The 23,703-nt window shown below is 41.6% G+C and overlaps 1 protein-coding gene across 2 annotated transcripts in view; it reads left to right on the top strand.

Annotated features, from left to right (window-relative positions):
* Phactr2 (phosphatase and actin regulator 2) overlaps positions 1 to 23,703 on the top strand; it is a 268,971-nt gene that overhangs the window by 170,238 nt on the left and 75,030 nt on the right. For both annotated transcript variants that reach the window (XM_038339990.1, XM_038339991.1), the window contains exon 2: positions 4,683 to 4,850. In XM_038339990.1, the coding sequence (XP_038195918.1) occupies positions 4,683 to 4,850 (168 nt within the window). The remainder of the gene's footprint in view (positions 1 to 4,682; positions 4,851 to 23,703) is intronic.

Raw genomic sequence — 23,703 nt, 5'->3', positions numbered from 1 at the left:
GAGTGGTAGGACTGTAATGAAAACAAAAAAAGTGGTAGAAATCTACAATGATAACTTTGATATAATCATAATGATTGAACAATCATACATGTGTATAAAAAGGGAAAGATGGCTCAGAAACCATATTTTAAGGAAATAAAAGTTGGTTTGCTTGTTTTGTTTTGCTTTTTAGCTTCCTCAAAGCAAGGATTTTGCGCAACGTGTTTACCACACATGATCTCTGTCTGGTTTTGTTATTATTGGACTTTAGGAATGCATTCAATTTCACCTGCAAGTATTTAAAGATATTTAAAGAAAGTTGAGACCGTCTTTCTAAACTAGGTTTTCACAGGGTGGCTGCCAACTTGTTCAAGTCAACACCAGGAGGTCTTTCATGGGGCTCTCTTCTAAGTGACCTTTCGGCCACTAGATTTATGACTGGACTACTGTGCCTGCTTTTCCCAGTGACTGAAGTGATTGTACGTGCAGGAAAATAGGTGTCTTACATATCATAAAACATGAAATATTGTTTTTCAAAACCTATAAACTCTCCTGTTAACGAGTTGACCTTTTCTAAGAAGCCCTGTCTGTTCTTAGCTTTCAGAGGAAAGAGCACCAAAGTTCATAATTTTGATGTACTAGTAATCTAACTTCATTTATTTTCTTTTGACCCTTATGGTCACTTTTTAATGAGATTGCTTTGGTTTCTGTTTAAATTAAAATAAACTCTGCATGTACTCCTTGAAATCATACCAGTTGGAAGCATGAAGAAGCTCATTGGTGTGGGCTTATTTCACTAGGAAAATACATAGAGCTATATAGTGTGTAAAATTTCCATATTCAGGAAGCCCAGGACTGCATTTCAGAATGTGCCATATTTAAAAATGTAGGTCTCTAGTATGAACCAAAAGGTAATGATGAGCAAGAAAGTGGATCATTGTTGCATGTGATAGTGTGCTCCCATAATCCCAGCACTTGGGAGGTAAGCCTGACCTACATAGGGACATACGTACATATGTTCATGTACAAGAGAGAAAGAAAGGAAAACAATAGGAAAGTAGATGAAAATTAACATTGAAAACAGATAGATATGGCCTGGCTTTTTTTTTTCTTCTTCTCTGTTGGGCTTAGATAGAATTTACAGAAAATTTCAAAGGGATTCTTGATGGTAAGTTTATTCAAAAGAAAAAAAATCAAAGAAATATCAGTGGTGCTACTAATTTCCAGGTATCTGGAGAAGATAATTCTGCGTATACTTCTCCAAAGCCAGTGAGTGACAGTTGTCCCCCGTCATGGTTTGAGAGAAGAACGGTGGCATTTGGCCAACTGTGCCATCATACATTCTCTAACAGCAAGGATGGTTTTCAGTAAGAGTCTACTAGTTATAAAACCACAAGGAGATTCATACAGCCAGGGCAATGCACAAACACACGTATGTACACATACCCCGATTCTGCAGGCACTGAATCCGCCTTTGGTGCTTTAGATAGGAAAGTACTGACGGCACAATGAAAAAGACCGCATCATTCGTTCTGTGTGCAGTCATGAATTGAACTCTGACTCATTTTTCACTCAACAGCTGTCTCCCGCGCCCAGGGACCACTGTTGCTGCATTTTAAAAAAACTTTGCTTATTTTTATTTACAAGCACAAAACAGCCTAAGCGTCACTGGCTCATGTAGAAGTCACAATTTTCGTGGTGTGTCAAAGAACCAGGTGTGTGGTCTGGGTGATGGCGTTCCATTTCCAGTGCCACAAAGTAAGAACTAGATGTTGATCTGTAGTCATAGAGACGAATTTCAGATGTAAACGTCACTTCCTCTGTTTGCATAAGTCAGTCCTTTTATAGTTTACCATAGTCAGCTATTCAAGAATAACCTTTTCGGTGAGATCTCAGTATAAAATCTCATGAAGAAGAGAGAAGCCACACCCTTGCTTCCTCTGTGGGTTTGTCCTGTAGTTCACAGTAAGCAGGTGAATGGGGGTAGAAGTGAGGTTTTCATTTCTCCACAGGGCTTTCCCTATAACTCAGTGTTCAGACCGCCACCCCCATGGCCCTTTCTGTTGTGGTGGTGCTGAAGGTGGGATGAGGGCCACTCGCAGAAGCATACAACCCGTGCTCTGCCTAGGTGACCATCTGCGAGCATGTGGAAGAAGAGTTGAAATTACCTACCACATGTGTTTGGAAGGAAGTCACCCAGTACCTAAATGTTGGTAACCATTGGTTGATGTTTTTCGCTCAGTGTGAAATTTTCTTGGCTCTTGATATGTCAGGGAATTTTTTTTTAAAAACCCAAACTGGAACTTTTTATGTATTATGTCATGAGACCCCACGTCTTATTTAAACCTCCTGCTTCCACTGACTTCATCTAACACTGCCAGCTTGCCACTCTTGCACGGATGTGAAAATCCAGGTTCTTAACTTATGTTCTTGTTGACACCCTACATATGAAGGTCCTCATTAATATTGGGCAGAGCTAAAATTCCCAAAGGACGGGGGTTTGACAAAGACCCAGTTTCTGGATGGCGTAAACATCTAGACTTCACACATAGTCTCCCCTGACACTGTGGGGGATGCTTGTTACCCGCGCATAGGCAGGAAGGTTTTCCTGCTTCGTCTTCTGTTAGCATGACTCTGGCAGAGGCATCAGGATCCTTTCTGAAGGCTCATGAGAGTGAAAGTCTCGTTCCTGCATTTAGCTTTTGCTGGCAGGTATGATCACAGTTTCCTCTGTGGTGCTTGGCCAGAGCGGAATAGTTGTGGTCTAAGCTCTTCTGTCTTTTCAGGTTGTCTTTTTTTTTTCCATCTGATGGCCGGAAAGAGGAGCTTTTGTTTGAGGCTTTTTTGGCCTATGCCCACTAATCTTTCTGTTTTCTTTTCTTTTTTTATCGCTATAAGAGTGAGAGATGTGGAAAAAAATAGAACCGATGGGTCCCTACATCATGTTGTTTATTTGTTTATTGGAATCTGAGATCTTGGGGTGGTCTGCTTTCTCTCTACTTCATGATCATCTGTTTTCACAAATCTGTAGCATGTAGGGCTGTTGCTGTTTTCCAAGCTGTACTTAACAAGAGGGATAGGAGTAAAAATATCTTCCTTGAATTAGCAGTACTTGCTATTTGATTTTTGTTATTCGTTGTCCCTTTCCCCAGATATTTTTATTAGAAACTTTTCAAAAATCATATGAGGGATAAAAGCATTTCCCCATGGCTTGCATATTTACCCCAGAGTTTCAACAACTGCGCATTTTGCTATGTTGGGTATTTATCTAACTGCTCACCCCATCCATCTGTTCATTTATTCTTGATGGATATCAGCACAGTTCACCCATAATCACTTCAGCACATATATCAATTAGACTTCACTCTGTGAGTTTTCTAAGATTAATTTTACATAAAGGGAAGTGCACAAAAGGAAAGATAAATGAGAATGCAAGTGATGTTGGGATAAACTCTGTCTCCCCTTGCTCTCCAGCCTCTCAGTGCATCCCTACCCCTTTCCTTTCTTTCTTCTTTTTTTATTTTGCCATTGGTTCATTTTGCTTGTTTTTGAATTGTATAAAACCAGAACTACACAGTGCATTCTCTCTTCCTATGTGGCCTTTTCAACTTGGTATTTTTGCAGTCCACTCATGTGTTTGTATGAATGGATTTATGCAATGGTTTTAGCAAGAGTAACGGAAAAAGAGTAGGTCTACCCTATCTCCCGCTAAGGGGAAGTCTTCGCTATACAACTTCTCTTTGTATTTGTTTTTCCCCTTCATATTTATTATGAAAATTTCCAAAACTTCAGAGAAGAGGAAAGACTTGAACCTGCATGTATCTGCCACCTAGATTCAACACTTAACATTTTGTTGCATTTAACAATTATGTATTTGTCCAAAAACCTATTTTATAAAACAAATGAGTGCTGTTTTAGTAAATTTAGTAATACCATAGTTTGTCATTGGGTTGCTTCTAGGATTTGGCATTGGGGTGATATAAGTCATGATTAACTCTTTCTGTTTAGAACACAGAGTGTAAGACAACTTCAGGATGTGCTTTTCTCCTGAATGAGAAAATCCTCCTGAGTGAGAAAATCCTAAAAGCCTATGTGGATAATATGTTGGTTGCATGCCGTCCTCATCTTTCCCACATATTTCTTCTTGGTAGCAATATCTGTCAGCTTATTCGAGGCTGAAAACCTTGTTGTGGCATAAGCCCATGATAGTGTTAGCATTATAAAAATAGAGCTTAGCTTCTTGGCACCGAGCTTCCTTTTGTGAAGGAGAAACCGTGGTTCTCACAGCACCGTAACTGTGAAGTCCTCATTGAGAGTGCCAAAATAGCCTTGGAGGAGCATCCTGCTTCAGGGACACTGAGAGTCCTGGATTCCTGCACAGCACATCGATGTGTTGCCGCAGATGGGCTCCGCTGTGGTTCACGGGGTTTATTTGTCGGGCTCTGGCTGTTGTGTAAGTCTTGCACTCCTTTTCTGTTTCCCCAAAATGATTACCTACGGGGACTATAACTTATGATTGATTGAGTCCCTAACTGATATCAAGGGAGTCCTACCAGCAGCAGAATGGGACAAAACGGAACAGACTTTATGTGTGAATCCAAAGAGAACAGGCAAGGTTGCTGTTAATAGTCCAGGAAAAGACAGGTAGTGTTGCTTCAAGCTCTCATTGCAGCTTTTCTCTAACTTGGTTTTTCTTTATACAGTTGATGGACTAGACAAGGCCTCCGTAGCAAACTCGGATGGCCCCCCAGCAGGTTCCCAGACGCCTCCCTTCAAGAGAAAGGGGAAACTCTCGACCATTGGGAAAATCTTCAAGCCTTGGAAATGGAGGAAAAAGAAGACCAGTGATAAATTTAGAGAAACCTCAGCAGGTACGATGGCTACTCCGTCTGCAAGATGCGTAAACTGTTAACACTGTCAGCAAGCGACCGTGATGTTTGATGGTGTTGTTTCTTCCTGAAAGAATAGGAATTTATATTTGAAATGAAATTATTTCACTTAAAAAAAATTCAGCAGTTCTGGCTGTCCCGAATTTGCTCTGACTTTGGCTTTCTAATGTCACTGTATATTAGAATGCATTTTGTAAACTTACTTAAATACTGACACGTGACAGGGCAGAGGGAAAGTAAGGGTTGGCGGTGGAGATGGCATCTCTCAGTGTCATGGCATCAAGCACCCGGTTTTGTTTTTGTTTTTTATACATACAAAGTCATATGCTATCTACTGCAACAAATAGTGAAATATTTGTTGATTAAAACTTTATACTTCTCTGGGCAGTAGTGACACACACCTTTAATCCCAGCATTCAGGAGGCAGAGGCAGGCAGATCTCTGTGAGTTCAAGGCCAGCCTGGTCTACAGAGTGAGTCAGAACTGGCTCCATAGCTACTGGGAAACCCTGTCTTGAAAAACAAAAACAAACAAACAAAAAACAACAACAACAATAGAAAAAAACTTTTATTTTTCTTTGAGCAGGCTCTTGTTCAGGCTGTCCTTGAACTCCTAATCCTCCTGACTTCACCTCCTAAGTGTTCGGATTCTAGATGTGTAGTGCCACACCTGGCTCAGAACTTCTTTTTTAAAAAATATATTCTTCATTGTGATTTTCTCAGAAACAGGATTTAAGTGCCTGGATGAAAGGAAGGGTTAATGTAATTGTTTAATTTTAAATTCCCATCATATCCTTAGAACAAGCCAATAGTTTGTCTTAGAAAAGATGATGGGAAATTATTTTGTCATTTACTTTATGGATGTATTGAACATCTAGATTTCTGTTGGGGTGGGTGTGCACAAACCCATCAGAGGGTTAGGCTGGAGAACTCTGAGTCTGGGGTGTATAACAAGACCCTATACCAAAGGAAAAGAATGGATGAAAAACAGACCCTGTATGAGAAAAAATAAATAAATCAAAAGAATGTCATTGCTTGGTGTTAGCATTCAGGTATCTGTACCGGCCTGCCCTTGGGTCCTGACAGAATACATCCTCAGCTGCAGCCACTGAGAGCACCACCTCCTGTGCACATTTGCTACATTCCCCTTTAAAAAGTGGCCCTTGCCCACCTCCAGTCTCTCCCTCACTCTTCCTCTCTCTTCCTCTCCCTGACTCTCCCTCTCTTTTCCCCTCCCCACTCTCTCTTCTCTCTCCTCTCTCTTCTGTCTTTGTCTTTCTTTCTCTCTCCTCTCTTCCTCTCCCTCTCCCTCTCTCTTCCTCCACCTCTCTCTTTCTCCCCCTCTTCTCTCGTTCTCTGCCCTCTTTCTTCTCTCTCTTCCTCTCTCTTTCTCTTTCTCTCTCCTCTCTCTCTCCTTTTCTTTCTTTATTCTCTCTCTCCCTCTCTTTCTCTCCTGCCACTGTTATTCCCAGGGCCCCTTTCTCTGCCCCTTCTCTCTTTTCTTCCAATAAACTTCCTATGTGAGCCATGTTGTATGACATTCCTCCCTCACACAATTTTTTAAATAAATTAAAACACTTGGTACCTTTCACATGGATTTATGGGGGGAATTGGTTTTGATTCTAAGCTTAATTTAAACAAATGCTAGGTGCTCATGGAATTTTTTTAAGGCCAAAAGGTCTTGACATAAGTTCCCTTTCTGTATGCTTACTATCTAAAACAATTCCTTTAAATTCCCCACGTGTGCAGGATCATAGGGCAGATTTTATTGGCCTATATAAGACTACCTTTGTGTCTTTGAGCTGTGAAACAGAATAGAAAATAGTAGGCACTCACAAGTGTGTACAACAGGGAAACCCAGGATGCCTAGAGACAAGTGTCTCTGCTTCATGCTCAGGTAGAAACTTTGAGTGTTTGCTGTCTAATAAACAATAGTGGTACCTGAGAATTATTCCAGAATTGTCTTGAAGAAGGGAAGCTGTAAAAGCATGGGGAGAAAAAGACTGTCAGGAGTTGACATTTGTAGACAGTATGTTCCAGAGTTTATTATGTTTTGTTTCTACTGGTTGATACTTGGAAATATCCACAGTGAAAACAAGTGGGGAAATGATAGAGCCCTGATTGGCAGAAAATGGATGCTGAGATGTCTTCTGTGTCTAGGGGCTTCCTGGATTGAAAACCAGTGGGAGATGGTGGGCAGTGTGTTGAGTGAGTGAGGACCACTAAATGATATTTTTCCTACCAAACACTAGATGACCCTGATCAAACCGGTCAGTCTCTGGGCCTCATTTTATTTGTTAAAATCAGGGAATTAGATGAGCTCAAGTCTAAGGTTCTTTTCTTCCAGATGCTCTTGGTGGACTTCAGGGAGACTCTTGACTTTCTAGTTTCTGGCTAGGCATCTTGTTATCCCTGCTTCTTGGGAGTAAACTGAACCACATTGCCCTTCTGAAGTACCCCTTTCACGTTTTCCCAAGCCTTGCTAGCATCTGGCTCTGCATGTTACCATGGTTACTCAAGATGGGAGTAATTCTCTGGACTATAATATTAAGATGTTGAGAGAAGACAGGCTTCAGCTATTTCTGTTGCCCTTTCTGTAGAGCTGAAACAGCTAAAGTCTCTCCTTGGAGAGGACATCTACAGAGAATCTCTTCTTCCTCTCTTCTCATTATTTATCAGAATTACAAAATAGTTTTCACCATACTTGTATGTTTATTTTAAAACTTTCATTTCTGTTGAGGTCTGAAGAAAGTATCCATGAAGCTTTAACCAAAACACCAAAAGGGCTGAAAATATAACTCGCTGGTGGAGTACTTAGCTGGCCTCATACAGGAGGCTATAAGCTCAGCTCTTAGAACTAAAAAGGGGGAAGGGGCTTTTTGTTTTTACGTTGAAGAAAGATGTAATAAAAAAATGGAAATAACCGAGAAAATGGTTATCTTCTTTTAAAAAGCTATTTCAAATAACGAAATCAGGCTGATTCAACATGATATAGGCCACATGAAGTCTTGGCAAGATCTCCCACAGTATCTGGGACTAGGAAAGAAGGTGAATTTCTTCAGAGAAAACTAACCCTGTAGTGTGAGTCCCTTCTAGTTGTAGCCTGGTATTTGCCGTGTTCCAAGGTCATTGACAATATGTGCCTCCTTTCCCATACCGGGGAGCTATTTAGTTAGCAGACGATAGGCTGTAAGATGAACTTATAAATGCCATTTCCATTGCATGTGGTAGCAGGTACTCCCAACCTTGGTCTGTTTTAGTCGTCCTGAGTCAGCTATGCTTTGGGATGCTTCTTGAAAGCTCCAAGAAACATCCTAGCTATGAGGCCAACTGAGTTTTTACACAGGCTTCCAGTTCTTTGCCGTTGTTCCTAAGTAGAAATTTACCCGTAGCTCTGACTCGTTCCCCAGGCCAGGAGACCACCCCGCTTTTCTATCCATAGTCATGTGTATTTTCATGGCATGGCCCATTCTGAGAATGTGTCATTAGGCTGGGATAGTGTGTGTGCATGTCACCGCATACACAAACTGGGATGGCAGTGGTGTCCCATGCTTTCTCCTTGCCAACCCCCCTGAACACCGTCTCTACATCCATACCATCTCTACTGTGTCTCATCTTGTAAATGAGGCCTTCCTCTGTCTCGCCTAAGTTAAACATGTTTCCCTTCCCTCCCTTTAGAATTCAGAATATCATTTATATTTTTTTCCCTTTCTAGTTATTTCCCCCCATTTTGTTTTAGGGCGAGGGCTATAAGTATGGCCTCTGCATCTCTGTTTCTTTTTTTGGTTTCTTTCCGCACTGGGGATTCAAACCAGGCCCTCCCAAGTGCTAGACAATCACTCTACCACTGAGCGACATCCCTAGACTTTGGCTGTTGAGGCATTTTGTGTCTCCCCAAGGCTAGACGTGCAGGCTGGCCTGTCTTTCTAAACATAGTTATTTTCCCTGATTGCTGCATCATCTGTTGCGATCCAAACCAAGTGTTTTGAAGACAGCCTGCACCTGCTGCTTCCATTTTTCTCCCCATGCTCAGCTCTCATCTTGAGAGAAGGCACCACTCAGCGCCACAAGGAGACCCGGGAGACGAGGGGAGGGGACGTGTGAAAGCGCTGTGCACGTGTGTGTGGCAGCCTGGGCGCTAGAAGAAAACCCCATCTCAAAAAGACACACATGCACAGACAAGCAACATAATCGGGGAGATTTTTTTTTCTTTCCTAACTTTTACCCTTAGTGAACAGTAGACTGTGCTCCTCGATGAAGAAAATCAAGGCTTAATCTCCATCAGCGCTGGAGTCCCTGTGTGCTGTTGAGTAATGGCGAAGGCATGCCTGTTGAGGCTTTTAGATTGTGTCGTTGTACGCTGCAGCCTTCTAGGAATCAGACTAACTCAGAGAGAGCCATCTGGCAAAAGCTTGTAAGTCGCTGAAAATGCTCTACAGTACCCAACAATAATAATCACTTTTATTGAATGTTGTTACGTATCACACTCTGGCCCAAAGGACTCCATTCAGATTGGCTCGCTGAGTCATGAGAGCGACCTTACGAAGTTCAAGTGATATGTTACCCACTTCTACTAGCAAGGAAGTCTTGGCCCAGGACAGTCAGCCTTGTGGAAATAGAAATCTGGAAGCAAAAAGGCCTTGCAGCCAGCACTGTCAACAGCTTCATTACTTTGTATCCCTGTAAAGTAGCTTCCTGCACAGATCAGTAAGGAGTTAGGCCTGGAGAGGTGTCACTAACACACGGGTTTGCCTCTTTGGTTTGCTTTTCCTGTAAGACGGATTTGGTCCGAGTAAATTACTTTGGTTCTGCTTGGCCGGCCTGATTTCAGCAGTGCATGTTCAGAAGCATGGTTGGCAAGGATCAAAATTATGTTTGGTCCTAGGAAAGCATAATATTCTCTGTAACTAAGGAAGCATAATATTGCTGCCTGGGATTATTTTCCATATCTGCAGAAAAGGATGAACGTGAAAGAATTTCTCATAGATGGTACTTGTTAAGGCCTGCTCTGGCTGTGTAAACACCTGGAAGCCTTTGGATTCGTACCCTGCTTATTCCACTAAGAAAGTAGCTGTGCTGTCGTGCAGCCCTCGTCTCCACACCATATTAAAAGAGCAAGGCAGTCTCTGCCCTGCTCCCCAATTAACTGTAGCCGAGCAGAGTTACAGAAACAAGCAGTGGATATGCAGCAGCCAGGTCCGCAGATCGCTCCTTAGGCCGCGCTCGTTGTCCTTGCAGAGAAGAGTCACTGAACATCTCCAGCCACGGCATGCCTGCCTCCGGGGAAGACCACAGTGGCCCTGTCACAGCCTCTAGTCCATTGAGGCTCCTTTCCCTTCTTTCTAATTACCGTCTTGTAGGAGGTGGAAAGTAAACTCTAATAAGTATGTAGACTATCGGAAAGTGAATAGAGAAAAATACAGCCAAGAACTGGAAGAGGAGCCAGGCAGTGGTGGTGCACGCCTTTTAATCCTACCTCTCGGGACGCAGAGGCAGGAGGATCTCTGTGAGTTCGAGGCCAGACTGGTCTACAAGGGCTAGTTCCAGGATAGCTAGGGCTGTTACATGGAGAAACCCTGTCTCCGGGGATAAAGAGAAGAATTGGAAGCAGAATATGAGAGGCAGATCATTAAAACGGAGTGGCCAGGGAGACATCACTGGCAAGAAAAAGGCCCTTGATAAATCCTGTTGAGGAATCACGGGAGTTTTAGGGATCACACACACACCCTTCCTTCACCAACGGTGTTAACACACTATTCTCATTCTCTGTACATCACCACCTCCAGCAATTTCACAACATAATGCTTGACACTCATGCAGCTCCTGGCTGTTACTCATCCGCTACCAGCCTGCACCTAGGATATGGATATGGGTTAGGGAGAGCCGGGCCTGATGACTCTGGGGTGACCGTCTCCTCTCCGTCGGCGTCCATCACCTGTTGCACGTGTAGCAGGAACCTGTCCGTGGGGTCTCCTCTTCAGTGTGGCCTCTTTCACTGTAGTTCGAGTTCCTTTTCATCTGTGAACCCTTCTCTTCAATATGCCTCGTTTAAATAATTTTTCTACTCCTCCATGTCTTTCAGTTTTCCCAATTCATAACAAAGGCTTTTCCAACTTCACTCACTTTCCCTATTAGTGAGAAGACTGCTTAGAATGGTAGATTGAGTCGTGGTGGTGGGGGCGGGGGATGTAGCAGTCATAGCGGAAAGAAGGCTTCAGTGATCTCCAAACTGGGGATAGTTTGGGCCATACCTTTTGGAAGCCTTCCCTGTGAGTCACCCCTAGAAAAGGGGTCTTTCCTTTCGCTGAGCACTGATCTGTGCCAGCCTTATCAAACCCTTATCCCAGGAAACACATAATATCTTGCTTTGTTCAGAAATGTTTTTTCCTGCTCTGCCTCTCGGCTGCTGGTACAGGTCAATGGACCTTGAATCCACAGGAAAATATATTTACTCCCAGTAGCCGTGACAGTGTGCCCCTCTGAGATCTGTAGCATGGTTTTGGGAGCACAAATTGCAAAGTTTCCTGACAATATTCATGATCAGTCACAGAGTATGTAACCAAGGCCTTTTCAAACAGGTCATTCATTGTAGTACTTTTCTTTTGGTGTCTGTGTGTGTTGCAATTTTAAGAATTTTAATATGTGAATAGTTTTGCTCAACCACTTCCAAAGTTAGGATACATCACTGCCACCTCACTGCACCACAACCCAAATCTTTCTCTTGCTGGCTTCTATAAGTATGACTCTCCCACTAGACCTCGGCTATGGTGGGTCAGTTCTTTATTGTTCTTCACTCTAGATTTAAAAAGAACAGCACTAATGCATTCTTCACAAAACTTGAAAAAAAAAATAAAACTCACACAGAAGCACAAAAGGCCCTAAGTAACGAAAACAGTCCTTAGCAGAAAGAACAGTGCTAGAAATGTCACAGTACTTGATCTGAAATGACAATGGAGGGGCAGAGGAGGTGACTCTGAAGTAAGAGCACATGCTGCTCCTGCAGCTTGCAGAGGATTGCAGTTCGATTTCCAGCACTCACATCAAGTGGCTGGCAACCACCTCTAATTCCTGCATCAAAGGATTCAGTGCTCTTATCTGGCTTCTGCAGGGACATGTATAGAAGGAGCAGTGGGCTGCTTCCCGCCACCTAGCTAGCTTATGCCCCTAAATAACAACACACAAATTGTATTCATTTAAACACTGCTTGGCCCATTAGCTCTAGCCTCTTATTGGCTAACTCTTATATCTTGCTTTAACCCATATTTAGTAATTTGTGTAGCACTACGAGGTGGTGTCTTACCAGGAGAGATCTTAACCTGCGTCTGTCTCGGAGAGGAGAGGCATGGCAACTGCCTGAGGCGTCTGCCTGACTCTGCTTTCTTTCTCCCACAATTCTGTTCTGTCTTCTCCGCCTCCCTAATTTTCTGCTTATTAAAGGGCCAAGGCAGTTTCTTTATTAACCAATGAAAGTAACACACATAGACAGATGACCCTCCTCCATCACACATGCACATACCTAAGTGCATGCACACACACATGTGCACACACACACACCTGCACATAATTTTTAAAAATTTCCAATTATATACAGCAAGCTAACAGCCAACATCAAACTAAATGGAGAGAAACTCACAGAGATTCCATTGAAATCAGGAACAAGACAAGGTTATCCACTGTCTCCATATCTATTTAATATAGTTCTTGAGGTCCTAGCTAGAGCAATAAGACACCAAAAGGAGATCAAGGGGATACAAATCAGAAAAGAAGTCAAACTCTCACTGTTTGCTGATGACATGATAGTTTACATAAGAAATCCCAAAATTCTATCAAATAACTTCTAAGACTCATAAACACTTTCAGTAATATAGCAGGATACAAGATTAAATCAAAAAAAAAAATCAGTAGCCCTCCTGTACACAGATGATAAAATGGCTGGGAAAGAAATCAGAGAAATATCACCCTTGACAATAGCCACAAATAGCATAAAATATCTCAGAGTAACTCTAACCAAACAAGTGAAAGACTTATATGACGAGAACATTGAAGAAGACACCAGAAGGTGTATAGATCTCCCATGCTTTTGGGTAGGCAGAATTAACATAGTAAAAATGGCAATCTTACCAAAAGAAATCTACAGATTCAATGCAATGCCCATCAAAATCCCAGCAAAATTCTTCACAGACCTCAAAAGAACAGTACTCAGCTTCATATGGAAAAGCCAAAAACCCAGGATAGCCAAACAATCCTGTACAATAAAAGAACTTCTGGAGGCATCACAATCCCTGACTTCAAACTCTACTACAGAGCTACAGTACTGAAAACAGCCTGGTATTGGCATAAGAACAGACAGGTGGACCAATGGAACCGAATAGAAGACCTGGGTATTAATCCACACTTCTTTGAACACCAGATTTTTTACAAAGAAGCAAAAAATATAAAACGGAAAAAAGAAAGCATATTTAACAAATGGTGCTGGCATAACTGGATATCAACATGTAGAAGAATGAAAATAGACCTATATCTATCACCATGCACAAAATTTAAGTCCAAATGTATCAAAGACCTCAACATAAAGCCAGCCACACTGAACCTTATAGAAGAGAAAATGGAAAGTACACTTGAATGCATTGACACAGGAGACTACTTCCTAAATATAACCCCAGCAGCACAGACACTGAGAGAAACAATTAATAAATGGGACCTCCTAAAACTGAAAAGCTTCTGTAAAGCAAAGGACATGGTCAACAAGACAAAACAGCAGCCTACAGAATGGGAAAAGATCTTCACTTACCCCACATCAGACAGAGATCTGATTTCCAAAATATACAAAGAACTCAGGAAATTGGTCACCAAAAGAACAGATAATCCAATAAAAAATGGAGTACTACAAATCTAAACAGAGAACTCTCAACAGAGGAATCTAAAATGGCTGAAAGACACTTAAGGAAATGTTCAACATCTTTAGTCATCAGAGAAACACAAATCAAAACAACTCTGAGATTCCATCTTACACCTGTAAGAATGGCCAAGATCAAAAACACTGATGATAACGTATGCTGGAGAGGTTGTGGGGGGAAAGGGAACACTTCTGCAATGCTGGTGGGAATGAAAGCTGGTACAGCCCCTTTGGATGTCAATGGGGCAATTTCTCAGAAAATTAGGAAACAACCTTCCTCAAGACCCAGTAATAACACTTTTGGGTATATATCCAAAGGATGCTCAATTTTACCACAAGGTCATGTGCTCAACTATGTTCATAGCAGCATTGTTTGCTGGAAACAAACCTAATGCCCCTGGAAACAACCTAAATGCCCCTCAACCGAAGAATGGATAAGGAAAATGTGGTACATTTACACAATGGAGTATTACACAGCAGAAAAAAATAATGACATCTTGAATTTTGCAGGAAAATGGATGGAGCTAGAAAACATTATTTTGAGTGAGATAACCCAGACACAGAAAGACAGTTATCACATGTACTCACTCATAGGTGTTCTTTAAACATAAAGGAAAGAAAACCAGCCTACAACCCACAATCCCAGAGAACTTAGACAACAATAAGGACACTGAGAGAGACTTACATAGATCTAATCTACATGGGAAGTAAAAAAAGACAAGATCTCCTGAGTAAATTAGAAGCATGGGGACCTTGGGGGAGGGTTGAAGGTAAGGGGGGAGGCAGGGAGGGGATCAGAGAAAAATGTAGAGCTCAATAAAAATAATTTCCAATTATATTACAGAGCAATAATAACAAATACCATGGTGCTGGCACAAAAACAAACTCAGACCAAGAAGAGCATAAGTAAACTTATACAGTTGGAGCCAGCTAATATTTAACAACACTGTCAAAAACATACATTCCAGTGGTTCTGGGGAAACTGGATTTTCATATGTGAAAATAAAAATAATTAGATGAATATCTGTCATCCTGCACAGAATGAATTAAAGATCTTAATGTAAGATCTGAAATATTGAAGCTGCTATGGGAAAATAGGCAAACACTTCAAGATATACAGGCATAAGGCAAGGGTTTTCAGAACATACTCCAATAGCACAGGAAATAATTTCAAGAATTGACAAATGGGACTACAGGAAATAAAGAGGCATCTACACCGCACAGGAATCAGCCACCAGTGTGAAGGAGCAGCCTACAGAATGGGCGGCAGGGGAATGGGGGATTCTTGCCGGCTACATGTCAGCTAGGGATCAATAGCCAGGTTATATAAAAACAACAAAATCAAACATCCAAACCACAAATGTTCCAATCGAAAGCTGTGCTAATGAACTATATAAACAGTTCTCAAAAGCCAGAATACAAATGTCCAGTAAATACTTGGAAGATGTTCAACATCCTTAGCCATCAGAGAAACACAAATGAAAACTGCTTTGAGATTCTGTCTTACCCAATCAGAATGGCTATCAAGAAAACAAATAACAGTAGATGCTGGCAAGGATATAGGAAAAGAAGAGCCCTTATTCTCTGACGATGAGCATGTAGACCTATATTGCCATTACAGAAATAAGTATGGAGGTACCTCAAAAACAAACCAACCCACCCGAAATTAGGACCTCTATGGGACTGAGCCATACCAGTCTTGGGTAAGGGCTCTTAGGAAACACATCACCAAGACATGCACATCCACGTTTACAAACACACTATTTACAGTAGTCAATAAGTGGGCCCAGCCTACTCACTCATCAGTGGATAGAGATATGCAGCCCTAGAGAAGAATACCAGACTCAGAAAGACAAACACTGTGTGTCTTCTTCCACATGGGGGAACCTGAATTTTACATTTTGTGTATGTAAGTGTGTGTGTGTGTGTGTGTGTGTGTGTGTGTGTGTGTGTTGTTCAAAAACTAGGAAGCAGAGCTGGAGAGATGGCTCAGAGGTTAAGAGCATTGCCTGCTCTTCCAAAGGTCCTGAGTTCGATTCCCAGCAACCACATGGTGGCTCACAACCATCTCTAATGGGGTCTGGTGCCCTCTTCTGGCATGCAGGCATACACACAGACAGAATATTGTATACATAATAAATAAATAAATAAATAAATAAATAAATAAATAAATAAATATTAAAAAAACTAGGAAGTGGTTTGTGGGAAATCTTAATGGATGTCTGAAATATAGAGAGTGATAGAAAGGAAATACATGCAGTAGAAAATTGAAAGGAGGAGACTGAGGGAAGAAAGGGAACACGAGAGAGGACAGTGAGGGGGAGAGACAAATCAGAACACAGTGTATTGAATATGTGTCTGAACGGGCCATGAAGAATCATACTGCTTTGTAAAGTAACCTAAAGTGTTACAAGAAAGCCAAACAAAGCAAAGGACCCTGTCATTCAGTGTTAAATTAGGAGAGTGAAAGCTGTCCTTTGGCACAACCCCTTAGGAGATGGACCAATTGTCCTGCCAATGGCTGTCTTTGTGTTGATAAGACATATTTCATGGTCCAATTCCATTCTGTAATTCACTTGAGGAAGGGAATAGCAGTGGATTCCAGTTGGGAGTAAGTGCGGCTGAATCTACTATAAAATTCTTATATAAAATTCTGTGAATGAGAGCTTTCAGTTGTTGATGGTGAGAAAATAACGTTCTGTGTTAAGTGTGTTTAACATTAAAACAAGTCCCAGACGTTTTCCATTTCTGCCAGCATCGTAAGTCAGTTCCAGCTGCTCCATGTCATTGTCAGAACTTGATGCTGTTGTTATTATTTTTATTTTAGTGAAAAATAATCACACATCACTGGGGTGTGATGATGCTTGCCCATGATCTTGCACACACGGGATGATGAGTCAGGAGTAGTTACAAAGCTGCAGGCCAGCCTGGGCTACAGAGCAAGATAATGTCACACACAGATGATCAAATTTACTATGTTAACTATTTTTAAATGTACAGTTTAGTCGTGTCAAGTAGTCTTACACAGTTATGAAACCACGTCTTCAACAATTTTGTCATGCAGAACTGAAACTCTGCCTATCAATGGCGTCTCCTCTGGCTGCCACCTTTGTATTTTCTATAAGTTGTTATTATTGGTATTTGAAATGAGATCTTTCTGCATTGCTCAGGGCCATATTGAACCCAAAGGCTCAAACCTCCTTCTGGGCTTCACTTTAGGTCACAAAAAATGTCTTGTTACGTGTTATTTTGTAAAACTTTATAGTTTTATGTTGTACATATTTAGGTCAGTTTGGGGGTAATATTCACGTCAGGCGTGAGGTTTGATATGCATTTCTAGTCCTTTTGGTCCTATTTGCCAAGTGAAATAGTTTTTCCCCATTGAATTACTTTTCTGCAACCTCAGTAATCCTCTTTGAGAAAGGTCAGTTCTAGTCTTCTGGCCTGTTTTTATGGTTCAGTTTGTTTTCTCTCAGCTGAGTTTTAAGACTACTTTATATTTGCTAGAGACATTGCCCTGGCCGGGTGTCGTTTGGAGATATTCCCTCCAAGCCTGCAACCTGCCTTACCTTTTTTTTTTTTTTTTATTTAAAATGGGGCCTTTTGTAGAGCAAGAGTTCTTCATTCTGGTGCAGTTTTCTCTCCTCCTCTTTGAGGGCTGTTTTCGATGTCGTGGAGGGGCTGCAAGCAATGCTATCAGGAAGGGGTCCCCATCTCCACCCTGACTTGCTTTTGCACCTTTGCGAAGTTAATTGGCCACATATGTGGCATCTATTTCTGGACTCGCTGTTCTGTTCTCCTAATCTATGTCTGTTCCATCACAAATACCAGACTTTCTTCGTTACTATAGCTCTTAAGTCTGAAAATTGGTTACTGTGGTTTCTCATAACTTCATTCTTCATTTTACAATTATTTTAACTAGTCTACTTTCTTTGCCTTCTCATTTAAATTTTTGAATCAGCTCACTTATATTCTAAAAATGTTCTTGATGGGATTTTTGTTGTTGTTGTTGTTATTGGAATTACATTAACTCTGTATCACAATTTGGATGGATTTGATTGAGGTCTTTTCTGTGTTGAATCATCTACTCTGTGAACTGCGCAGCCTTTCCATTTAATCAGCTCCTTCATTTCTCTCGTCAGCATTTTGAAGCTTCGAGAACTTCATGTTCAGCTTATAATTATGTGTTCTCTTTTCTTTAGCGATTGCAAATGATATGTATTTTAAATGTTTCTAAATGTCGATGCCCATTGTTCATTCGAGTCTATAGCTACACAGGTGTATCATACTCGCCTTTTGAGGGTTCTGTATCGATAAGCCATCTGTGGATTGAAATGATTATATTTCTTTCTTCCTTGTCTGTGTGCCTTTTCTTGCCTTCTCCCCCATAAACTAACATTTCTGCTCTAATAGAAAGTGAGTAATGAGAAAGGGCATTCGCGCCTGCCTCCCAGCTGTAAGGGGAAAATACTCATTAAGTGTGTTTGCTGAAGTCTTACTTTATGTGAACTTTATCAAGCTGAGGAGTTCTTCATATTTCCTGGCTTGCTGAGATATTTATTGCATACAAATAGATACTGGATTTCTTTTCTTTAATTAAAAAAAGATTGTTTGCATGTAAGCCTGTGCATCGTGTGTGTGTGTGTGTGTGTGTGTGTGTGTGTGTGTGTTTGATGCCAAAGAGGCCAAAAGAGCATCAGATCCCCTGGGACTGGAGTATAGAGCATTGTGAGCCACAGTGGGGGAGCTGGGATCAAACCCAGCCCTTCTAGAAGAGCAACAGCTGCTCTCTCTACTGAACCATCTCTGTACCCCAACAGCTGCTCTCTCTCTACTGAACCATCTCTGTACCCCAACAGCTGCTCTCTACTGAACCATCTCTGTACCCCAACAGCTGCTCTCTCTACTGAACCATCTCTGTACCCCAACAGCTGCTCTTTCTCTACTGAACCATCTCTGTACCCCAACAGCTGCTCTCTCTCTACTGAACCATCTCTGTACCCCAACAGCTGCTCTCTACTGAACCATCTCTGTACCCCACTAGCTGCTCTCTACTGAACCATCTCTGTGCCCCAACAGCTGCTCTCTACTGAACCATCTCTGTACCCCAGCAGCTGCTCTCTACTGAACCATCTCTGTACCCCAACAGCTGCTCTCTACTGAACCATCTCTTTACCCCAATACTGGATTTCTTGAATGCTCTTTCTGCATTAATTAATATGATCACTCATGGGCTTTCTTTTTTAAAATAGTATCATATTTAGTTACACGGATATATTTTTAAATATATCAATGATATATTTTTAACTATTAAAACCAGTTTATTTTCATTCCTGGAATATGACTTCACTGAGTTATAGTCTCTCTGTCTCTCTGTCTCTCTGTCTGTCTCTCTCTCTCTCTCATTTTTTGCCAGGTTTTTATTGGGTAACTTTTTAGCTATTGGTGATAGTGATCTATAGTTTTCTTCTCTTAAATGTGCAACCCTCTGGTTTTGGAGTGACTCTGATTGCATAAAATGAACTGGGATGTGTCCCTCCCTTCTACTTCTGGAAGGATTTTTATGATCCTGGTGCTATTTCTTCTTCTGATGTTTGGTCATATTCACATATGAAGCAGTCAGACCCTGAAGGACGTTAAGTCTGCCTAGTCACTTTCTCCATTGGTAAGAGGGCCAGGTGTGTGTCCTCCTCCATCTTGGGTGGGCACTGGATGGCACACTGGTGCTTGCAACTGGGAGCAAAGCGAGGCTCTCTCAATTCTGTTCCTCTTGACTGACTTCTTCAACAAACTCAGTAGCGCCTGCTACCTCCTCAGTGGGATCCGTCTGGATCAGTTCTGCTTCTCTCCAGCACCTGGGTTTCTTTCAACAGCCCTGATGAGAGGTGATTCACCCACCACGTGGTTCTCTCATCTAACATTTGCAACAATTTCTAGTCATTTTCAAAAGCTCTGTAATCAGCACCACAATCATTCTTAACATTCCATCACCTTGGAAAGGAATCTTGTTCCCTCGAGCATTCCTCCCTCCCTCCCTCCCATCTCCCCAGCTCTGCTCTCTGCCTCTTCTTGACATTTCATGTAAATACATAACAGTAAACGTGCGCTATCTTGGGATTGACGTTGCCCACTTAGCATGATGGCTTCAAGACCATCTTTCTAATAACAGGTACCAGGACTTTTTCCACTGTGGAATGGTTCCCAGTTGTACAGCTATAGCGCATTGCATTCGTTGGGTGATAGACTTAAGTTGTTTCTCCTTTGGGTTATAATGGATGATGCTTAGATGAGCATTTGTATGCAGTTCCTTGTGTAGGTGCGTGTTCTCACTTCTCTTGGTTGTTTACCTATGAAACATAAGCTGAGTCTTACGACCACTTGCTGTTTAATACGTTGAAGGCTGTTGTCCAACTTAGCTGCACCATTTACTCTTCCCAGGATGTGGTGCAACCCGGTTTGTCTACATCTGGCCGACATTTGGTATTAGTCTCGTTTTATCCTCGACATCGTGCAGGCTATGAAGTTATTTCCCAAGCACACTTAGTTTTTTCTTCCTTAAGACACTTTAGAGCAAAAACTGCCTTCCAGCAAAGACTTTTCTTTGAAGTTTTCTTCAAGTCAAGGTCTCACCGTGTACGTACAGCTTGAGCTGGTTTTGAATAAGATCCTCTTGCCTATCTGACAGCGCTGGGATTACAGGCATGCACGTCATGCCTGCCTAAGGGCAGGGATTTTCAAGTTCCCTGGCAAAGTTCCCAAGGCTACTAGAATAGTCCTTGGCTTGTGTTAGACATTCAGTAAATGTTTGTGGAATGAATGAACGAAAGCCCTGATCCCATTCCACAAAGAGCGTTTTCAAATGAACCTTTTTGGTGTGGAACATTTAGGGGACAGGAATCATACTTATTTTCAACCCTTCTTTACTTCATATCACAGGGTTGCCCAAGAAAGGCTGAAGGAACCTGAAAAGGCCACGAGGAGTCAAGTGAATATTTCACGAGCTTAATGGGTAGAATGGGACCCGCTCTACCATTAATGAATAAAAGACTTAAGCATCTGTGGGTGCTTTGTATGGCAATATAAAAGTCATTGCAGAGACTGGTTGGCCAAAGGGAAGCAAGCTGGGATTTTATTTTAGTTCAATCATTGCTTACCTGCCTGTGTATGTTATAACTGAGCCTCATCAGGAATGCTGTGGCTCAAAGAGATAATGTATGATAATTTTATCATACATACTTTAAAAACTTTTATATTGTTTTCATAAAGATAAATGATTTGCTAAGGTAGATTCTTTTCATAGCAAATAGATATCAAATATATTATACTTACTCTTAGTTGTTAACTTGATGGGATGTAGGGTCATCATAGAAGTAAACCTCTGGCCATTTCTATGAAAGACTTTCTCCGCTGAGGTGGGAAGACCGACCCAAAATGTAGGCAGTACCATTCCACAGGCTAGGGTTCTGGACTAGATAAAAACCGGGGGGGGGGGGGGCGGGGGGGAGCTGAGTACTAGCATTCATTTCTCTTTGCTTCCTGACTGAGAACTCAGCAGGGCAACTGCCTCCTGCTTCTGCAACCAGGCCTCTCCTGCCATGGTGGACTATCCCTTATAGTGAGCAATTCCTTTTGACATTTCCTTTCTCAGTCAGAGTGTTTTGTCCTGCTAAGGAGAAGAGTTTTGGATTTAGCATATGAGGGAGAAAAAGTATTTATTACTCTTTGGGTTTTTTCCTCCTTGATTCAGCTTTTCTAGACATAGGTAGGTAGGAGGGATTGTCAGGGCGTCACCTTTCATTTGCAGACCGTGCATTGTTTATGATCGCTCTCTTCTAGTGGGAAAAACCCACTTATGAGAAAGAGTAGTATGTGAGATTCGTGGGTATGAATTCATCATCATTGAAATCAGTGGCTTCATAAATAAAGGAACCTTCCTTTCATCACAGGCTTAAAATAGCCAGCTGCACAAAGGGCTGGCCAACCCATCAGAGTTTAACTTCTACCTTTTAATGTAAACTATGACCTCTGTTTCCAAACAGAGTGAAGGGGCCTCCCTTGCTTCCTGTGCATTCTGAAGAATGGGATGTTATTTGTTTATTCCAAACTGAGGTTTGGATCTACTCTTGTGGCTGAAGAAAGCTGACAAGTATCTCAAAGACTCAGTCTGTTCTGGATTGGGGAGGGCAGTTATTTTTGCTCAAGCAAGAGAATTCAGAGAAGCAAAACCTCCCTTCTGGGCATTCTAGGAAGACAGTCACAAAGAAGCCATTGATCCTAGTGCTTTTTCTAAATTCTGATTATAAGTGACACGCTGAAAAAATGTTCACTAGACTGAAATTTATTGTTGTTAAAGAGAAACTTTCTCTTTCATCACGTTTGTTTCTTAAGCAGTAGGATGGAAGCGGGTAGTGTTCCCATCAACCTCTTCAGTCAAAGGAGGCTTCTGTTGGAGTTTGCACTGCTTTCAGCGGGTGTCTGAATGTAGCCCTTGCTGCAAGAGATAGCATCCCAATTTTGTTGGCTTTTGGAGCAGTGCCTCTTCAAGTACTTTGAGAAGTGCAGCAGAGCTCCTTCTAGCCACGTCTGAGGACTCAGATCAGGAAAGTCCATTATTTTATTTCCTCTGTGTATTATTTCCCATTGTGGTTTTGTTTGGTTTTTTTCATCCTGTGATACAAATCTGGTCCTTATCACTAGGGCTAAGTCCTGGAAAGTGGCTGGTTTTTGGCTTACATATTTTCCTGATTTGTTTCCCATTTGGAATTGGTTGTCTTCTTAATTCTCGTTTCTTTTGTAGTGAGTGAAAAACTGTTACTCATTTGGGCTTCAAACACTTCCTATCCCAAGTTTTTCTTCGACTACTTCCCAAGTTTAGACTGTCTATATTTTGAACCTGGCTCTTATGCGTGTTTTATTTTCCCAAAATGTAAGGGCTTAGTAATGCCTGTAATCGGAGGGAGCATTGAGAGGCTATGTAAGAAATATAAGGGAATAGAAAACATGGTTGGAAAGAAGAATGGACTCAAGAAAATCATGCAAAAAATTACTATGCATCAGTGTGTTTGAAAAAAAGTCTTTTAAAAATGTTTCATCTCAGTATTTATGTAGAGTTCTATAGTCCAAAAATGTTTTAAAGTTTGACTTTTTAAAATCATAATAGAAATATACATGCACACATGCATATATACATATCTGCCACTCTCATGTCCAGGTCTGTAGGGTTAAGTGTATGTACATGGTTGTGCAACAGATGTCATGAGATTTCTCAGGAAATTCAGACTTGTTCCTCTTGGGACTACTCTCCATTTTCATTCCCCTTCCTCCTCTAATTAGTTTTTAAGGGGAACTTCAGTTGAACCAAGCGCAGAGCCTCAGTGACAACTCTCGTGACAGATCCGGCATCTTGAATCGGGACGGGTCTCTTTTTCAGCTGAGCTTTCCAATTCAGCTCAGCACTAAGCAGGCTAAATTAGTGGTACCTTGTAAGATTTGAACATGTCCCCAGGGGGTATTTTGCTACATATGTAGCCTCATGTTTTGGTTTTTAGGCATAAGCTTTGCTCCCATCCCTCGTTGGAGGCTCTTCTGATGAGGTAGCGTAGAGGAGAGAGGTTGATATCAATAACAATGACAGCTAACCCTCATTTTGACTGTATTCGGTGCTGTTTTTATTTATTTCCTGTTTGTTGTTTTGCATGTCACGGCATGAATGTGGAGGTCAGAGGACAACTTGCAAGAGCCAGTTTCCTTCTGCTGCTCTGCAGGTCCCAGGGACGGAACTCGGGTTGTCAGACTTAATGGCAAGACACCTGCCTTAACCACAGAGCCATCTCCTCTACTTTAAATGCTTGTAATCTTCCCTATTGTTCCACGAGATGTGTTCTAATTATAATCTTAATTGTATCAATGGACGAGTAATGAGGCACAGAGAATTTAAAGA

This window comes from Arvicola amphibius, chromosome 8, assembly GCF_903992535.2.
Source record: "Arvicola amphibius chromosome 8, mArvAmp1.2, whole genome shotgun sequence".
NCBI lineage: Eukaryota > Metazoa > Chordata > Mammalia > Rodentia > Cricetidae > Arvicola > Arvicola amphibius.
Note: the sequence above shows the minus strand (reverse complement) of the source record. Positions and strands in the feature narration are given on the sequence as shown.